We start from the raw sequence: 20583 nt of genomic DNA, 5'->3' as shown, positions 1-20583 counted from the left end.
TATTACACAGAATTCTACCTGATGAAAGAGCAGAATTCCGAAAGCTTGTACTTCCAAATAAACCTGTTGGACTATAACCTGGTGTTGTGTGATTTTTAACATAACCCTAATGCTAATCCTAATCCTAATCCTAAACCCTAACCCCATCCCTAACCCAATCAGCATTCCAAACACCATCCATAATTCCTATCCATAATCCAATCCCTAACCCTGTCCCTAATCCCATCCCTAATCCTAATCCTAACCATATCACTAACCATAACTTTAACTGATCAAACCTGAAGCCTAACTCTAACTGTAACCCTAACCCTATCCCTAACCATAACCCTAAATGTGACCTCAATCCTAACTCTCACCCTAACTCTAACCCTAACTCTAACCCTAACTCTAATCCTAACCCTAACTCTAACCATAACCCTAACTCTATCCCTATCTCTAACCATAACTCTAACTCTAATCCTAACTGTAACCCTAAACCTAACCCTAACCCTAACCCTCAACTCTCACCCTAAAACCATTTTGATTTAATCCTCCTCTCTTCCCCTACAATAGCTTTCTCTTTCTGTTACTATTGCACTGGCCCACTAGGCAGTGCATTTTGTTACTTGTTTAGTTATTAAATTGGGTGATCTTACTGGTGTTTTTATAAACAGCAATAATGCTGGTGGGGTGGGAGGAGGGTGGTTATTGCTGTTAAAGGGTGATCCATGTGTAGGTTTAAAAGAGACAGCAAAATTAATATTCCAACAATCGAATATTTAAAATATCTAGGCAAGGGATTTATGGGGAATGCTTGCATTTGGTTTAAAGGGAAATGAATAGGATCAAAGGGAAATGAATGAGGGGAATCCTACAAAAACAAAATAAAATCAAAAGGTTAATAAAACAAAAGCAGAAATTGCTGGAAAAGCTCAGCAGGCTTGACAGCATCTGTGGAGAGAAATCAGAGTTAACGTTTTGGGTCAAGTGACCCTTTCTCAGAACTGATGGTAGCTAGGAAAATGTCAATTTATATGCAGAACATAGGGTGGGGGAGAGCGTAAGGAGTAAACAATAGGTGGGGACAGAGCCCTAAGAGTGAGGAGAGCAGTGGGATAGACAAAGGAGTGGATAATGATTTGATTAGGAAGGTGTACAGCTATTAATGGAGACTGTTAGTGGCTAACAATAGATGGTGTGTAATAGCAGACTATTTTATAACAAGGCCTAGTATTTGGGGGTTGGGGTAAGGATATGGGAAAGCTCAAACCCTAAGGTTGTTGAACTCGATATTGAGTCCAGAACACTGTCAAGTTCCCAAGTGGAAAATGAGGTGCTGTTCTTTCAGCTTGCACTGAGCTTCACTGGAGCACTGCAGCAAGCCTGAGACAGAGATGTTGGCCAGGAAACAATGTGCTATTGAAGTGGCAGGTAACTGGAAGCTCAGGGTCATTAACCTACAAAAGGTTAATGTTCTCTTAAGTAAAACAGGGGTTTTTCCTGACTGGGACTTCTAGAATGCAAGGGTTAATCACTTAGGACTGAAGTGACGAGAAATTTCAACACTTTAAGTTGATGTGGTAAGAATATTAACCTTTATAAGAAATCAAGGGATACAGGTAGGGAGCAGCAAAGGAAAGTTGAGGCAGAGGATTAGTCATGGTTGTATTAAATGGCAGAGCAAGATGGAGGGCCATAGGAGACTGCTTTTTTTTAATGTTCTTATGACATGGGACACATAAATTGACAAAAGATGAGTTCAAAACTGGGATCAGAAAGGATCATGTAAAACAGCCCACCAGAACTAACTCTGGAAAACAAAATAGCTTCTGAACAAATTGATAGAACACAAAGTGAATGAATCACTAGGCCCTGAATATTCATAGAGTCATAGAGATGTACAGCGCGGAAACAGACCCTTCGGTCCAGATTGTCCATGCTGACCAAATATCCCAAGTTAATCTAGTCCCTTTTGCTAGCACTTGGCCCATATTCCTCTAAGCCCTCTCTTCCTATACCCATCCAGATGCCTTTTAAATATTGTAATTGTTCCAGCCTCCTTTCACTTCCTCTGGCAGCTCATTCTATACATGCACCACCCTCTGTGTGAAAAAGTTGCCCTTTAAGACCCTTTTAAATTTTTCCCCTCTCACCAATAGGAGGGAGACTAGAATTGCATGCAATAATTCAAAAATGGCCTAAACAATGTCCTGTACAGACACAACATGACCTCCCAACTCCTATACTCAATGTTCTGAGCAATAAAAACAAGCATACCAAACACCTTCTTCACTATCCTATCTACCTGTGAGTCGACTTTCAAGGAGCTATGAACCTGCATGTTTTGGTCAGCAGCACTCCCAGGACCTTACCATTAAGTGTATAAGTCCTACTCTGATTTGCTTTCCCAAAATGCAGCACCTCGCATTTATCTAAATTAAACTCCATCTGCCACTCCTCAGCCCATCGGCCCATCTGGTCAAGATCCCGTTGTACTCTGAGGTAACCTTCTTTGCTGCCCACTGCACCTCCAATTTTGGTGTCATCTGCAAAGTTACTAACTATGTTGTTGGAAGAAGCCAAAGTATGAGACAATGGAGACTCTCCCTCATCAATTAGTACTTCTCAAGTACTCTGCCATGGAACTGGAGAACAGCTCAGACAAGACACCTTGCTCAGAAGAATTATCAGTCTAAAGTTTAGATCAACGAGTTGAAGATTATTTGTGGACAAAATCATAGAAGTATTCACGATAACACAAATAAGCTTTTAAAAATGTCTGAGTTAATCAAAGGCAATTAGCATGATTCTATTAAAGACAAATTATGGGTGATTAGGCTGTGGCTGGCAATTGAACTTGATGAAATATGCTTACTTAATGGTCATTAAATTATTATCTTTCATTACTTTATAATTTGTCTCTCGGCCATTTGGACAGAGCCAGCGTACATTGATAATATGAAAGGTTCCTTCCACTGTTGATTGTCTGAGCCCATACTATAATGAGTTTAGACAATTTCAATGTGTCTTTGGAAAAGAAGATGATCAAAACCCGTTCACCAATTCACAAATTACAGTCAGGAACTAGATCATTTTCTCTCAGAGATGCCAAGAAGTTGGTTGATATGGAGACATTGGGAAATCATATTAGTGCATTCTGTTCTGAAATTGGAATGAAGGGACATTGTGGGTGAAATTCCGCATATCATGAACATCATAAATTCTAGAACAACAATTAATGACTACTCTGCTGCACTGACCCGGGGATGGAATCCATAAGCTTCTAATTGTGAAACCCTTGTAAGTGAATTAGTATTATTTTCTTGATGCATTTGTTAATTCATATCACAAACTAAAGATGGGCCAAAAGGTAGATTCTGTCCACTAAATTGTCCCATCGTCTTGTCTCTGATAAATGCTGTTGGGAACTGACACTGGGAGTCACAATGTCAAACTCAGATGTAGTGCAACAGCACTGATCCCATCCTTCACAGGGGATCAAAGCACACACAGTCTTTGAGGATATCTGATCCCCATTTTGTTAGTTACTTTCCTACAACAAATGGAATTATTTACAAAAAGAATACATTTGTAGGAGGGACTGGTTGCTATCAGGTCAGACATCTCATGAATCTGTAAGGGAATATTGTATAAAACTACACAGAATAGACAAAACAAAAATAAGTCATTCAGCCTTGCCAGCCCACTTCAGATGTATATGTCACACTTGGGCGTCTTCTGTTCCTTCTTCAACAAACTGTATTTGCAGCCCTCTCTGTTCTTTCTCCTTCATAGAATGTGGCAGCAGGCTAGTCGGCCCATCAAGTTCAAACTGACCTCTGAAGAGTATCCCACCCACTCCCCTATCCCAATAACTCCACATTTCCCACCTAGCCTGCATATTCCTGGACATTACAGGCAATTTATCATGACCAATCCACCTAACCTGCACATCTTTGGATTGTGGGAGGAAACCCACATGGACAAGAAGAGAATATGCAAAAATCCACACAGGCAGTTGTCCAAGGCAGGAATTGAACTGTGTCCCTGGTGCTGTGAGGCAGCAACACTAATCACTGAGCCACCATGCCACCCAATCCTTCATATGCTTATCAAAATTCCCCTTAAGTACACGGACATTATTCATCACAACTATTCCATGAGGTGACAAGTTTTACATTTTCATTACTCTGCCATACTTTCTCCGAGTCAACTCCCAGTGGCTCCCAGTGTCAGTCCCCAACAGCATTTATCAGAGACAAGTGAATCCATCTTAAATTGATGTCTTCTCGTTTTGCACTAACATCAAACTACCTGCAGAGGTGGTGGAGACATTATTTGAAATGTTTTGGAACTTTCTGGATTCCAAGAAGGTTGTAGTGGATTGGAAAACTGTTAATCTGACACTCCTGCTTAAATATTGAGACTGAAAGCAGGAAACTGCAGTGAGTCTAAAATCTGTTGTTGGGAAAAACACTTGAATCTCTTATTAAGGAAAAATAGCAAGATGTTTAGCAAAGTTCAATACAAACAAAGAGAATCAACATGGTTTTGTGAAAGGGAAATCATGTTTGCCAGATTTATTAGAGTTCTTTGAGGATGTAATCAGTAGAATTGATAAAAGGGAACTGCTAGATGTGGCGTACTTAGATTTTCAGAAAGCATTCAATAAGGTGCCACATAAAAGATTATTGCATCAGGTAGCAGCTCATAGTATTGAGGGTAATGTCTAAGCATGGATTGAGGATTAATTGACACACATAAAACAGAGTTGGAATTAAGGGGTCTTTCTCAGATTGAATAAACATAAATAGTGGATTAATGACTTGGAGGAGGGGCAGAGTGTAATGTGTCCAAATTTGAAGATGATACAAAAATAGAGGGGAGGGAATTTTGTGACTGGGACATCAGGAATCTTCAAGGAATAAGATTAGTTGAGTGAATTAGTAAAATCTTGGCTGATGGCGTTTAATATAGAAAGGAAGGAGCTAAGAATGATCAAAAGGCAAACTACTATTTAAATAGAGAGAGAATCTGATAATGTGCAGCACAAGGGGGATCTGGGTATTCTTGTTGATGCAGCACTAATGTGAGCATGCAGATGGAACAAGTAATTATGACAAATGGAATTTCAAACGTTATCACATGGAGTTGTAATTTAAATAGGGAGCAGTCTTGTTTCAACAGTACTGGATGTCAGTAAAGGGGTAAAAACAATGACTGCAGATACTGGAAACCAGATTCTGGATCAGTGGTGCTGGAAGAGCACAGCAATTCAGGCAGCATCCAACGAGCTCGTGGATGTCAGTAAAGCCCACCTGGAAATGGAGGTACAGTTTAAAAAAGGATGTGTAGGTTCACACTTCCTTGAAGGTGGAGTCGCAGGGAGACAGGATAGTGCAGAAGGCATTTGGTATACTTGCCTTTATTAGTCAGTGCATTCAGTATATGAGTTTGGAATAATGCATTCATTTCTGATCTCCCTGAATTGGACAGATGTTCTGAAACCGTTCAGAAAAGATTTACAAGGATTTTACCAGGGTTGGATGTTTGAGCTCTCGGGAGAGGCTGAATAGGGACTGTTTTTCCTGCAGCATCACAGACTGAGGGGTGACGTTATAGAAATTTATAAAATCATGAGGTGCATGGAACAAGGTTTTATTTTTCCCCAGGGTAGGGGACCCCAAAACCACAGGGCATAGGTTTAAGGTGAGCAGGCAAGAAAAGGGGATCTAAGGGGCAACATTTCCATGCAGCATGTATGAAATAGGCTGCCAGAGGAAGTGGTGGATTCCAATTACAACATTTGAAAGTCATTTGGATGGGTTTATGAATAGGAAGGGTTTAGAGGGTTACAGGCCAAGTGTTGGCAAATGGGACAAAATTAATTGAGAGTATCTGGTCAACATGGAGGAGTTGGACCCAAGGATCGGTATCTGTGCTGTCCATCTCTATGATTCTTTGTGAATACTCTGCCCCAGAAGGCAGTGGAGGCCAAGTCTCTGGTTACTTTCAAGAAAGAGATGAATAGAACTCTTAAAGACAGTGGAATCAAGGACTATGGGGATAAGACAGGAACAGGATACTGATTATGGATGATCAGCCATGATCATAATGAATGGTGGTGCAGGCTGAAAGGGTTGAATGGTCTACTCCTGCACCTATTGTCTATTGACTTTATGTACTGGCACTAGTGGCAGTTCTAAAGAGACTCAATTGGCTAATTCCTGGGATGAAGGGTTGGCTTATCAAGAATGGCTAAACAGGTTAGGCCTTTATTCATTAAAGTTTAGAAAATGAGAGGCGGTTTTGTGGGCACATTCAAGATTCTGAGGAGGCTTGACAGTGTAGCTGTTGAGAAAATGTTTCCATTAGTGGGTAAATCCTGAACTAAGGGCATAGTTACAGAACAAGGGGACATGCATTTAAAACTGAGACGTGAATGAATTTCTTCTCCCAGAAGCTAATGAATGTCAGGATTACTCTACCCGAGAGGTTAGGGGAGGCTAGACACTGGAAGTGTTAAAAGGGGAGGTAGATTTACAAATATCAAAGCTTTGAGAGCTGTGTGGAGCCTTCATTCCTGATGAAGAGCTTTTGCCCGAAATATCGATTTCCTGCTCCTCGGATGCTGCCTGACCTGCTGTACTTTTCCAGCACCACTCTAATCTAGACTCTGATCTCCAGCATCTGCAGTCCTCTCTTTTGCCTGACAGTGTGGAGCTGATGTGAAAGAAGAGTCAGCCATGAGTTTATTGAATGACAGAGCAGGCTTGTACAGTGAGTGATTGCCTTCTGCTTCTGTTTGTTCAGCCTTCTTGCTCTTAAAGCTTTTGTCCACATCCTAAAGAAAGAGTGTTTGATCTACTGAAGCTTCATTATCTAGTGTACAATTTCCCAGGCGTATAATGCAACTATAATTTGAACACTTCTGACAGATTTACCTTAACTGTGTTGCCTAAACAGATTATCTATTGTCACTCCAGAGTTCAGTGTTTCCCCACCGTGCATGAGTGAGTCAATAGGCATAGAAGTGTTATGGATTGAGGGGCTATGGAGATGGTAGTGGTGAGGCTATTTGCATGGGGACACGAAGGGCCAGGAGAGATGGTTGGGGGTCAGTGCAGGACCTGACAGATTGGTATAGCAGAACTCTCCAAGCTTAATTTTCACCAAGTGCCCTTCAGCAGATGATGGTCCACTACATCTGAGGCACAGTGAACCACAAATCATTGTTACGTTGGCCCAGCTCCCTGGACGTCACAGAGGACTGATACATGCCCATCACAGCAATGGAGTTGGCAGGTTGTGAACACTGGGTGCAGACTTCTGACCTGCACCAGCCCACAGTCGGTAAAGGAGCTGCTGCAGATTGGAGAGCCCAGGAATGAGGCTGGGAATCCTGGAATTGGGAACCATCACCATTTTTAAAGAAGTCCTGAATTCTCCTGACATGGAGAAAATCCAAGCCTACGCGCACAATGATTGAGTCGCAAAGGGTGGCGCTGGAAAAATACAGTAGGTCAGGCAGCGTCCGAAGGTCAGGAAAGTTGACACTTTGGACATAAGCTTTTCATCAGGAATGTGATTCCCAATGAAGTGCTCATGCCCAAAATGTTGATTCTCCTGCTCCTCGGATGCTGCCTAACATGCTGTGCTTTTCCAGTGCCACCCTTGTCAACTCTGACTCTCCAGCATTTGCAGTCCTCACGTTCTCCTAGCCGCACAATGATTGAGTCCAGACTACATGCTCTAGTCTCCATTGACTTAGAGATGAAAGAGTACTGTTGAGTTACAACCAAGAATTCTACTACACAAATGTTTTGGTGCCCTATGCCTGGTTAAAATGCACATAATAAAGGCGATGCTTAAGTAACTGACACCTTAAAATATACTGCTCACCTTCCAAAGATGGAAAACACACCTACATGCGGATATTTTGTGGTCCCACACAACGTATTTTTCAGCAAGTGCATAGCTTTGGCAGCACATCCTCTCCACTTTGAGTGATGCGTGGATCAATGAAAGGTGAGGATGGCAGGATATCAGGGCCAAGAATGTCTCAAATTGTAACTGTGCAGAGTGCCTTTCTTTCCAATGGTTCATCAGATGAATAATGGTCAAGGCTTCACAATATAAAGGACAGACTGTTGGCATGGGTTCTGATATCCTGCCTCTCTGGCGTCCTATTTAGACCACTAATGGTAGGTGCCTCCTGATGGCTGTCTCAGATCTGACTCAGGACAAGAGGAAATTGACCTGAATTACATCAAAACGTCCTACATCATGGCTTCAATCTCTCTCCAAAACTACCTTGCTGTAACCACGGGTCTTCAATAAGAGCTGATTTTATGTGAGTTAATGCCTTGTTTTAAAAACATAAGACACATGAAGATAAAGAAAGGGCACTTGATCTGTTGAAACTCCAGTGTTTAGAGTACAGTTTCCCAGTCATTTAATGCAACTATATTTTGAACATTTCTGATATATTTATTTTAACTGACTTACCTGACAGCTTAACAAAGCAATTAAGTTATTCCTTGTTTTACTTTTAGTTACAAAGCTTGATCTTTTAGATTAGATTAATGTTTTAACTCATCCAAATATTGAAATTGCTGACAGTTCTATTTCTTTGAGTTGTGAGTAGAGATTGATGTTTCGTTTTTTTACTTTATAAATGATCGTCTTTCTACCTAAATGGAGTTAGAGGCTATCTTGAGTATTGTGGTTAGTACCCCTATCTCTGGGCTTTATGTCCCACCGGAGGACTCGGTGACAATGTAGAAGCACACACACACACACACCAGACATCCCTCCTTTCGTTCTGCCTTTGGAGTGATTTCCAGTCGTACAGTCTCTAGGTCCAGGAGCTTGCTACGTAAATCCACGGTTGTGAATGCCAGGGATAGAGCTCCTCATCTCCAAAGTGCAGTTATGTTGTGGCCTCTGAGGTAGATTTCTCCACCCTGGCTGAACTGGTGTTACTGAGGTGTGCACAGAGGATGTAATATTGTGCTCCAGGTACTAGTGTTCCATTGCCCTCATTCAGTAGGCTGGTTCACTGATGCCTGTATCCACCACATTCTCTCTGGTTCGGTCTTAGATCCACGATATATCCCAACCACTCACTGAAAGCTCCGCATGTTTAGGGTGGTGTGCTTGGGTGCTAGGGTGGACGAAGGGGGCATCTAATCCCTTTGGACTCTGTAGGTGCTGTCGGGTCAGTAATCTGTTGGGCTGTGGAGACGGAAGGGTCCTGTGTTGATATTGTGTGTTTGATTCTGAGGCTGTTTACTATCATTTCTCCCTGTGCTTGCTTGTGCGTGGACTTAGTGCAATTAAATAAATTGTAGGGCTTGCTGAAAGCAACTTGAAAGTTGACATTTTAAAGCACTGAGAATAAGCATTTAGAAATTGGTGTGATATCTGCGCAGGTGAAAGATGGATACATAAGGCCAGCAACAGCGACAATGGATCTGCTGCCATATGGCTAGATGTTCCCTCCAAAGGTTCCCAGGTATTGAGGCTATCCAGGGGAAGGGGGAGATGATAACAGCCACTCAATAGGATTGTCTCAATGATGTCTCCTAATTAGCATAGGAAAATAGGCTCTCTTTCCAATTAAGGATGGCCAGTTGGATCTCAAATCAGGAGGATCAAGCAATCTTTCAGCTTGAGAGCTGTAATAAATGGTAAGAGAAGGAGCATTTCTCATACAGATGCCCAGCTTCCAATGTTTTTAAATTTTGAAGTTAAATCTCCACTCAGGCTCTCACCGCAGAGGGAAGAACCTCTCTACATAGAGGCACCTGTCCTCTCCAGCACCCAGGTAGGGGCAGGGAAGGCCTTGAGGCCAAGAGTGAAGCCATTCTGGTTGGTCTTCCATTGCAAGATGTTGACCTTGACTGGCTGTCGCAGACTGGCCCGGTCCAAGTTGCAGGACTACATGCTAAGGGACGCACTAAAGCTTAGGAAAGACAGGGAGAGACCACCATCTGAGGCTTTTCAGCCAGAGTACAATGGGGGTCTGCTCAATTAGTGGATCTCCTGGTGCCTCAAAAATATGTAAATAGCATCTTGCATAAGTAAGAAATGCCTTGGATTTGTGGAACTTTCAGGAAGATCAAATTCCAGTATTTGTCTGTTTCTCCATATGCAAAGACTGTACAGAACCAAATTGCTTTAGTGACTAAGTTTGTATAGGATGTGTTTTTTTGTGAATAAAGTATATTTTTGAAATTAAAAAAAAAGGCATTGTGACCTGCCATCAAATGCCTGCCTTTAGGCATCAAAACTAGCCTCACCGATCTGTGGGGCTGCAGATCAACCTGAAAACCCCAGCTGGCTTTTGTTAGGTCATAAGCAAGCCTAATATGCAACTTAAATTCACCCTTCTGAAATGGCCACACTGAAAATGGCATCAAGAACTCAGCAAACTGGTCATTGTAGGTATTTTACCACCATGCCTACCACCTCAAATAGGCCTAAACATTCAGCCTGTGGTGTCTGATGCATCTGTGTTCAAGAGCCATTGCACAGGTTGTTTTGTGATAGAGACAGACTCAGCCTTGCCTACAAAAATGGTCCTGACCTTCCAGTTGCTTGCCATTTCAATAAACTATCCTGTTTCCATGCTAATACTTCATTTTCTGCTTTGGCACTCTACAGCCTCTAAGACTCACCATGTGCTGAACAAATTCAGAGTATGACCTCTCTCCTCTATTTTGATCACAAACTACTTGCATCTTCCAACACATCTCATTCATATTGACTTTGCTCTCACCGGATCCATTTTCTTCCCTATGCACCAATCATTAACACTTATTTTATATCTCTCTCACTCCTTTACTATCATTAATATTTTCTTTCTAGAATCATAGAATCCCTACGGTGCTGAAAGAGGCCATTCAGCCCATTGAGCCCTCATCGAGTCTCCAAAGAGCATCCAACATAGACCCACCCTATCCCTATTGCATTGCATTTACCATGGTAAAATCCACAGAGCCTGCACATCTCTGAACACTATGGGCAATTTAGCATGGTCAATCCACCAACCTGTGCATCTTTGGACTGTGGGAGGAATCCAGAGCATTAGAAGGAAACCCACACAGAGACAGGGAGAGAATGTGCAAACTCCATATAGACAGTCAGCCAAGGCTGGAATTGAATATGGGTCCCTGGTGCTGTGAGGCAGCAGTGTTAACCACCAAGCCTTATCTTTTACTCGACCTCACCATCTGTTCCACTCACTCTTCCTCCCTTCTGTCAAACGTATAAAAACTACAATTATGCAGCAGACCTGCTGAGCACTTTCTGTTTTTAATTGACAAAATCTTCCAATGATTTCCTATCACTTTCAGTAGGTGCTGCATATAGCAACCACTCAACTTGATTGTCCTCTCATGATTGTTTGAATGTCTATGTTTTTTTGTGGGGTGGGGGGGGGGGGGTTAGGGTGTCCATGCACCAGAATAATGGTCAATAACACTTAGAGAAGTGCACCACTCTGAGGGAAATATCTTTCTGGTCAATACTTCTTTAAGCTAATTGTTTTGCCCACAATGCCTGAATCTTGTTTGTTTTATATTAAAACACTAACATATGATAAGCTACAATTGACCCAAAACCATTCGTAATCATAACTATACTGTGCAATATTGGAATGCTAAAAGGAAAATCGATCCATACCTCCCAGAAAATAGAATGGCATACATTGAAATAAGGCTCCAATGTTGAGGCAGAATAGAGTGGGATTCATCCAGCACCTAATGCTCACAGAACCTGTCCAAAAGTCTTGTCATACAGAATGCAAGAATAACAAAGGTCCCTTTTGACCTCCAGGATCAATATTTCACACATGAAGGGCAGGGAATTCACCACTGGATTTTATTTTTGAAGTCACACTACTGGGAATGGGGCTCATTCAGTATGTGCAGACACTGGTATTACATGTTTACAATCTCCATGGAGTTTTTTTTTGCTCAGGCGCTCTGCTCGCAGAGGAGTTCCTCATACTAGAGGGAAATTCCATTACACTCTCACGGACATTGTTGAAATATTAACGATCTGTTAGAAATGGATAACAATGGGGATTGGAGAGGTGGTCATGTCGGAGGGTGAGGCAGAGTGATCACTGTCAGAAGGTGATCACTGTCAGAAAGCAATCACTGTCGGAGAGTGAGGGAGAGTAATGAGGGAGGGATGATTATTAGGTGGGGTGGGGTGGTGCAGGAGTTAGCTCTGTTGTGTGGAGGGACTGTCTGAGGTGGGTATTCACACTGAACAAAGAAGTGCCAGTGGAATAATGAACAATCGCGTGAGCAACCTTAGAACTTTCAAAGTCCACAGAAAACAACACTCACTGCCATGGGGAAGGGGGTTTGAATTCCCCTGACCACTGAGAACTGCAAGGGAACAGTTAAGGTTCAGGCATGCTTCTTATTCCTGAGGGAGCTGGGATGAAAACTGTCAGAGAAACCATGAGCTTAGCTCAGCTCTACCGCAAAAGTGTGTGGATGGATTGATTACCACTCCTCAGTATCGATATTTTTAATTGACCTACCACCCGAGGTGTTGTAAGACACCTGTATAATAGGTGGGGCTTCACAGAATCCCTACAGTATGGAAGCAGACCATTCGGCCCAGCAAGTCCACATCCATCCTTTGAAGAACATTCCAGCCAAACCCATACTCCCACCCTTTCCCTGCATTTCCCAAGGCTAACCCACCCAGCCTGCACGCTTTGGGCAATTTAGCAAGGCCAATCCACCTAACCTGCACAACTTTGGACTATGGGAGGATGTGCAAACTCCACACAGCCAGTCACCCAAGGGTAGAATTGAATCAGGGTCCCTGGTCTTGTGAGGCAGCAGTGCTTACCACTGAGCCACCGTGCCAACGAGAACCTAGGCCTCCTGGCTCAGAAATATGTTCATGTATATATATCCTGACTGAATTGTGTTAGTTTGGGTCTCAGTTAAAATATAGGTTACACATGATCTTCATGGCTGTAAGTTTTTTTTAAGGACTGTTGCATGAACTGTCAACTGTCAATCACAACATCTCTTTCAATTGCCTTCCAGCTGATCTATCAGTTTGGACGCAATCTGGGGAAAGGCAGCTTTGGTGTTGTTGTCCAGGCAACACACATCTCCACAGACACAACATGGGCCATCAAGAAACTGAACAAGGAAAAGGTAACATTCTTCCTAAAAGAAATTGAATCCTCCACTCATTTCATGACTCATTAAACTTGGCCTGTGTTGTCCGTGGGGTGGGGAAATGAATGGGGATGTGGAGTAGAGAAAGCTCTCCTCTTCTGAATGATAGAAGGAGAAGTGTGAAGAGAATTCAGATTGATACCCATGTACTGAGCTGCTGCTCCTTGTGTCTGGGCTGTCCAGTTGCCACCGAAGAAACAGTCACCATTCATACCTGGGCCAAGGGAATGTTTAAAAAGTACAGGTAAGGGAAAGTACAGTACTCTACTGTTTATCACCATTTATACTGCAAGAATAATAGGCACAGGATGAATCTGTTAGGCTCAAAGGTTAGAAGAGGGTCATGTAGGATAGGAATTATCTCTTTTGATTCCCATTTCTGCCATTCATAAAATATTATGGGGTAACATGTACTTTAACTGGTGTTTAGTAAGCATAGTGTGGAAGTAGGCCACTCAGCCCTCCTAAGAGAATCCCAACCCTTCCCTGCTAATCTCCACATAATGGGCAATGGACCATAGCCAATTCACCTAACCTGCACATCTTTGGACTTTGGAAGGTAACCAGGGCACCAGGGAGTACATGCAAACTCCCCACAGACAGTTGCCTGAAAGCTGGAATTGAGCCTAGGCCCGTGGTGCTGTGAGGCAGCAGTGCTAACCACCAAGCCACCATGCCATTTTTCAGACTATCAAAAGATTTCAGATATTTTGGGGGAGATTATCTAAGCTCCTCACTGCCACCAACATGAGTTGGAAGATCATAGAGCCCACAGTGCAGCATCATCCAATGCAGTGTAACTCAGCGCCAGCTTTGATGCAGGTGATAGGAAGAATTTCCTGAACAGAATATTTAAACAGCTTTCTGAGTTAACAAGTAGAAAACATGTTCCTTCTTCTTGCTGTTGTGAAAATCCTCTGGAACTTGTGCTCTACGTTTCTGCACAAACTCATGTGAATCCCTTATTGCCCACCTTCCATATGGTAAAGAGACCAGGGCCATAATTACAGCCAGAATTGGAGGAATCTCCAGGTTGGGAGCACTGGCTGCTCAATTTAGTTTGGTCTTTTCATTCCAACAGATATCACAGAACCATAGATTGCTGCAGCATCAAAGGCATATGGATGGGTATACGAATTGGAAGGGTTTAGAGGGATATGGACCAAGTGCTGGAAAATTGGACGAGATTAATTTCAGATTTCTGGTCAGCACAGACGAGTTAGACTGAGGGGTCTGTTTCTGTGCTGTATATCACTATGGCTCTCTGACACTATAAAAGAGCTATCCACTTCATTCTGTATCCTCACCCTTTCCCCAAAGTTCTGCAGTTCTCAGTTGATTTCCCTTTGAAAAGTTATGATTGAACCTGATCCCACCACACTTTTGGGTATTGTGTTCTGGATCAGAAAAAGTTGTTAATATAGAAATCATCCTCTCATCAAGACTCTGAGCCTTTGCCAATGTATCTTCTGGTCATTTCTTCGGCTATTGGGGACAGTTCTCCTCATTGACTCGAAAAAACCTTTTCAAAAATTTGACCGTCTTTATTTGAATACCCTGTCACCTTCTCCACTGTAAGTGGAATAACACAACCTCTCTAGGTTCTGCACATAACCAAAGTTCTTTATTCTTAAGGCCTTGACATCCTCCTTGAAAATATGGTCCTCAGAACTGACCAAAGAATTGGACCTAGGGTTCAAACAGGGATTTATAATGTTTAACACAAGGCTTCCTACAATGGGAGCAGGACGCCAACTGGGATCACGGGCTGAAACTTTAGGATTTGGGGTCAGAGGCAGCAATGTAGCACTGATCCCCATCTCTCACTTTCATAGTTTTTCAATCCTCTGCTTTGATAGCCCTTCTCTTTGCCCTTCCCCAGCTTCTTGGTGGTTCCCACAGAGGACTGATGACAATTTTCAAACCTCAAATTTGGGGTTAGACTGAAAAAAAAAGATTCAGGATATTCTTACTTAGCAGAACACCCTCAACAATTATATTTAATGCTTCTTTCTATACTATCCAAGAATCCCATATGTCTTTCCAACAGCTTTTGTGGCACATCTTGCCTCTTTCAAACATTTGCACATACTAATCGCCTGGTCTCTTTATTCCTACAATGCCATTAACATTGTTTGGCCAATATTGTCTCTCATCATTCATTCAACCGAAATATATCACTTCACAACTTCCTACATGTAAACATATCTTCAATTCTTCCATTCCATTTCGCCAGTCTGCCTTTATGCTTCTGAAGCTGGTTATTAAAAGGTAAAGCCTCCATAATGCTACTAAACCATAGGGCTCCTCTCCATTAGAGAGAGAGATGACTGATTAAGTAAAACTGATGAGGGTCACCACACCTCAAGTGAGGGGTTTGGTTGGAAAGGAGACTTCTTCATGGCAACCTCAGCCAGTGTGGGAGTTGAACCCACGTGGTGGGTACCCCTCTTCATCACAAACCAGACATCTAGCTTACCGACCCCCTCTGCCTATATGGTTTACTTCATTTCGGAGTTTCATGTTACCAGCAAACTTTGAAATTACACCCTCAAAGTGCTAGCCCAGGCCATCTATAATTTAAAAAAAAATCTGGAAAGAAAGCAAGGGAGACTTGAATAAAAATTGAAAGAACTGCAGATGCTGTAAATCAGAAACAAAAATAGAGATTGCAGGAAAAGCTCAGCAGATCTGGCAACTCTGTTCTGACCCGAAACAGTAACTCTGATTTCTTTCCGCAGATGCTACCAGACTCGCTGAGCTTTTCCAGCAATCTCTACTTTTGTCTCAAGGGAGATTTGTACCCTGCTTTGCATGGTGTCATAGAGATGTATAGTATGGAAACAGAGCATTTGGTCAAACCCATCCATGCTGACCAGATATCCCAAATTAATCTAGTCCCATTTGCCAGCATTTGGCCCATATCCCTCTAAACCCTTCGTATCATGTACCCATCCAGATGCCTTCTAAATGTTGTAATTGTACCAGCCTCCACCACTTCCTCTGGCAGCATATTCCATACATGCACCACCCTCTGTGTGAAAACATTGCCCCTCAGATCCCTTTTAAATCTTGCCCCTCTCATCTGAAACCTATGCCCTCTAGTTTTGGACTCCCCCACCCTGGGGAAAAGGCCAAGTCTCTTTACCCCATCCATGCCCCTCATGATTTTATAAACCTCTCTAAGGTCACCTCTCAGCCTCTGATATTCCAGGGAAAATAGCCCTAGTCTATTCAGCCTCTCCCCATAGCTTAATACTCTCCAAACCTGGCAACATCCTAGTAAATCTTTTCTGAACCCTTTCAAGTTTCCCAGCATCTTTTCTATAGCAGGGAGACCAGAATTGTTGGGATGAGATGAAGTCATGGGATCATTTTTATCCTCAAAGCAGACAGGACCACAATTTGACTGAAAACTGACATCTCTAACGTGCAGCCTTCCCTCAGGACTCCATTGATGTGTCATTCTCGGGATCAGCCATAAATTCTAACCTTGCTCTCAATGCCAATAACCCAAGAACTAATTCTTTAAAAAGATCTCAATTATATTTTCAGCTCTCAAGAGTGGGGTGTCGAAATCACAACTCTCTGATTCAGAGGCAAAACCACCACTGTTAACACAGAATAACACAAGCGTTACAGCACAAAATGAAGCCACTCAGCCCATTTATATCTGTGCTAGCTCTCCAAAGGAGCAATTCAACTCATGCTATTCCCTGACATCTTCCTATAGCCCCACACATCTTCCTTTTCAGATAATAATTCACCTCCCTCTTGGATGTCTCAGTTGAATCTGGCTCCACAACACTAACTGTGTTTTGATTTGCTTATTTTCTCTGCGGCACGGTGGCAACCACTGCTGCCTCACAGCGCCAGAGATCCCGGGTTCAATTCTTGCCTTGGGCAACTGTCTGTGTGGAGTTTGCACATTCTCTCCGTGTCTGCGTGAGTTTCCTCCGGGTGCTCCGGTTTCCTCCCACAGTCCAAAGATGTGCAGGTCAGGTGAATTGGCCATGGCAAATTGCCCATAGTGTTAGGTGAAGGGGTAAATGTAGGGGAATGGATCTGGGTGGGTTGCTCTTCAGCGGGTTGATGTGGACTTGTTGGGCCGAAGGGCCTGTTTCCGCACTGTATGTAATCTAATCTTAAAATGGCACCAGAGAGTAGTGATGCTAAACAACACTCATGACAATAAATAAATCAAATCAAATCTCAGGCAGTGCACTCCAGGTCTTGCTGTGTGAAAATATTTCTTCTTTTGCCAAATACTTTAAGTCTATGCCCTCTCAAAGTCGATCCTTCCATCAGTTGGAATAGTTTTCCCTATCTACTCTGTCTGAAGATGTCCGTGATTTTGAATATCTCTTACCAAATTCCCTTTCAACCTTTTCATTTCCACTCTATATGTAGAACTAAAGTTCTTCCTTCCTGTGCCAGTGTTATCACCTACATTTAATAACTTAACGATTAATTCAAACATATCAATAAGGTGCAAGAGCAGGCTTGCTCAACCCTTCAAGCCTATTCCGTTATTCAATAAGACCATGGCCAATCTGCTTTTAACCTCAACTCTACATTCCAGCACATCCCTGATAATCTTTCATCTCTTTGGTCACTGAGAATCTATCTACACTTACCTTAAACATACTTAAATATTCAGCATCTAGAGTCACAGAGGCAAAACGACATTGGTAGCATGGTAGCCCAGTGGTCAGCACTGTTGCCTTCTAGAGCCAAGGACTTGGGTTCAATTCCAGCCTTGGGTGACTGTCTGTGTGGAGTTTGCACATTCTCCCTGTATGTGTATGAGGTTTCCTCTCACAGTCCAAAGATGTGTAGGTTAGGTGAATTGGCCATGCTGAATTGCCTGTGGTATCCAGGGATGTGTAGGTTAGGTGCCTTAATCAGGAGTAAATGTAGGGGGATGGGTTACTCTTTACAGGGTCAGTGTCGACTTGTTGGGCCAAAGGGCTTGTTTCCACACTGTAGGGATTTTAATTCTACATCACAGAAACAGACCCTTTGGTTGGCCTATGCCAACCAAATATCCCAACCTAATCTAGTCCCATTTGTTAACACTTGGCCTAGTGGGCAGCATGGTGGCACAGTGGTTAGCACTGCTGTCTCACAGCGCCAGAGACCCGGGTTCAACTCCCGCCTCAGGCGACTCTCTGTGTGGAGTTTGCACATTCTCCCCGTGCCTGCGTGGGTTTCCTCCGGGTGCTCCGGTTTCCTCCCACAATCCAAAGATGTGCAGGTTAGGTGAATTGGCTATGCTAAATTGCCTGTAGTGTTAGCTGAAGGGATAAATGTAGGAGAATGGGTCTGGGTAGTATACGCTTTGGCGGGTCGGTATGGACTTGTTGGGCCGAAGGGCCTGTTTCCACACTGTAAGTAATCTAATCTAATCAAAAAAAGTGCCAAAGATTCTCAACTCTCTGAAAAACATTATTTTTCCTCATCATGGTCTTAAACGGACAGCCAGTTATTTCTAAACTATGACTCCTCGGTCTAAGTTCTCCCATGAGGAACATGCTTTCAATGTCAACCCAGTCAAGTCCCCTCGGGATATATATATGTTTCAATTAAATCAAGACTCGTAATATGCCAGAGGGATTAGTCAGTGAGTCTGAATTGTATTGAAAAAGTATGGATGTTTGAGTATGTCAAACTTATTCAATCTATTTAGCAATCATCTACTTGGCTTCCCATTTCCCTGCCCCTTGGTTGCCACTCCTGGTCATAGAATATTATGTGGTAGCATGCAATCTGTACTTTTGCTCAGTATTTGATGTTCCAATATTTCTTCAACACTATCAAAATATTTCAGATACTTTGTGGGAGATTATCTGCATTCTTTATTGTCACCAGCATGTGTTGGAGGCTCATGGATCCCACACCCAAAATTCTAAATCATCCAGGTACCCATTACTCAGTGCCAGTTTTGATGCCAGGGTCAATGAATTATCGAACAGTCAACAAGTCACAGATCTGCACACTTGGCACCAATACATAATGCTTCCAGCAGGAGGCACTGGATAGCATTCACAGGGAGAAACTCTAACATATTTGAATTGTAGGCATCCAAACATCAACTGCACTGCCCCTCCAGTTACCAGACCAGAAAATGAAAAGTTCCTTTCTGTGTGTTGTATCTAAATGATTTGCTGTGATATTTGCTGCAGAGGTTGAACAAAACTCCCATCTTCTCATTTCAGGCTGGGAGCCATGCTGTGAAAATGCTGGAGAGGGAGATTGCCATCTTGAAGATGGTGAACCATGAACATATCATTAAACTAGAAGAAGTTTATGAAACAACAAAGGTAATGGCTTTCTAGCTAAGTACTTAGGAAAACTTGAGCTTTGTATAATATTTACTCAGTACATTCCTCTTGATTGCCATTAATGTTTCTTGTGGTATTGCAACTTGTTTTCATATGTGCCACCCTGAGGGGTCTATCTGCCCTTCATTGATTGATCTTCCTGAAAGGTGAACAGAGGTGGGTGATGGCAGGATTAACAATATACAGACAGAGGGTATGTAATTCAGTTTACTATAAATTGCATAATTAAATTAAACCTGGTGAACATGATGAACCCATGCTTCTAGCTCCAAATGACATGCTTTTGGCTCCACTCAATGTATAGCTTATTCCTTCTTTTCATAGCAGTTGCTTCAGTAGTGAGCTTCAGTTTCTCATCTCACAATATTCAGGATTTACTTACTCATAACTGGGTGCATGCATGAGGTGGATAATACCAGGTGTGTTACAAGGATAGCATGTCTCATTTCCACTCTTTGCATCAGAAGTTATTCTAAATTGATGACCACCCACATCAATGGTTACTTTGGACTCAGTTTATAACATAACCCCTGTTTTTGGAGAGGTTCCTTGAGGCATTGAAAGTTGATTTATACGCTGACATCCACGGTATTAAAGGGTGAGAAAATTCCGGTTTTTAAAAATATTAATTCATGGGATGAGGGTGTCGTTGGTTAGGCCAGAATTTATTGCCTAACCCTAATTGACCAGATGGCAGTTTAGAGTCAACCATAGTGCTCTGGTTCTGAAATCACATTTAGGCCAGACCAGGTAAGGATGGCAGATTTCCTTCCATAAAAGACATTAATGAACCAGTTGGGATTTTCCTGACAATTGACATTGGCTTCATGATCAGCATTAGATTCTTCATTCCAGATTTATTTTATCAGATTCAAATTCCACCATTTGCGATGGTGGGATTCAAACCTGGGTCCCCATAACTTTATTTGGGTCTCTGGATTAACAATCCAGTGATGATATCACTATGGTATCACCTTCCTGATACGCCCCAAATTGGCTCCCAGGTGAAGGGAAAGAGGCCACCTGCCTGGAGATCGCCT

General features: G+C 42.5%; 1 protein-coding gene across 2 annotated transcripts in view; it reads left to right on the top strand.

Annotated features, from left to right (window-relative positions):
- Positions 1 to 20583, top strand: part of LOC122561491 (serine/threonine-protein kinase 33-like) — a 108077-nt gene that overhangs the window by 46540 nt on the left and 40954 nt on the right. For both annotated transcript variants that reach the window (XM_043713239.2, XM_043713238.2), the window contains exons 3-4: positions 13062 to 13175; positions 19418 to 19522. In XM_043713239.2, coding sequence (XP_043569174.1) covers positions 13062 to 13175; positions 19418 to 19522 — 219 coding nt within the window. The remainder of the gene's footprint in view (positions 1 to 13061; positions 13176 to 19417; positions 19523 to 20583) is intronic.

This window comes from Chiloscyllium plagiosum, unplaced genomic scaffold, assembly GCF_037043375.1.
Source record: "Chiloscyllium plagiosum isolate Xiang-an unplaced genomic scaffold, Cpla_swu_hap1 HiC_scaffold_23, whole genome shotgun sequence".
Classification (NCBI taxonomy): Eukaryota; Metazoa; Chordata; class Chondrichthyes; order Orectolobiformes; family Hemiscylliidae; genus Chiloscyllium; species Chiloscyllium plagiosum.
Note: the sequence above shows the minus strand (reverse complement) of the source record. Positions and strands in the feature narration are given on the sequence as shown.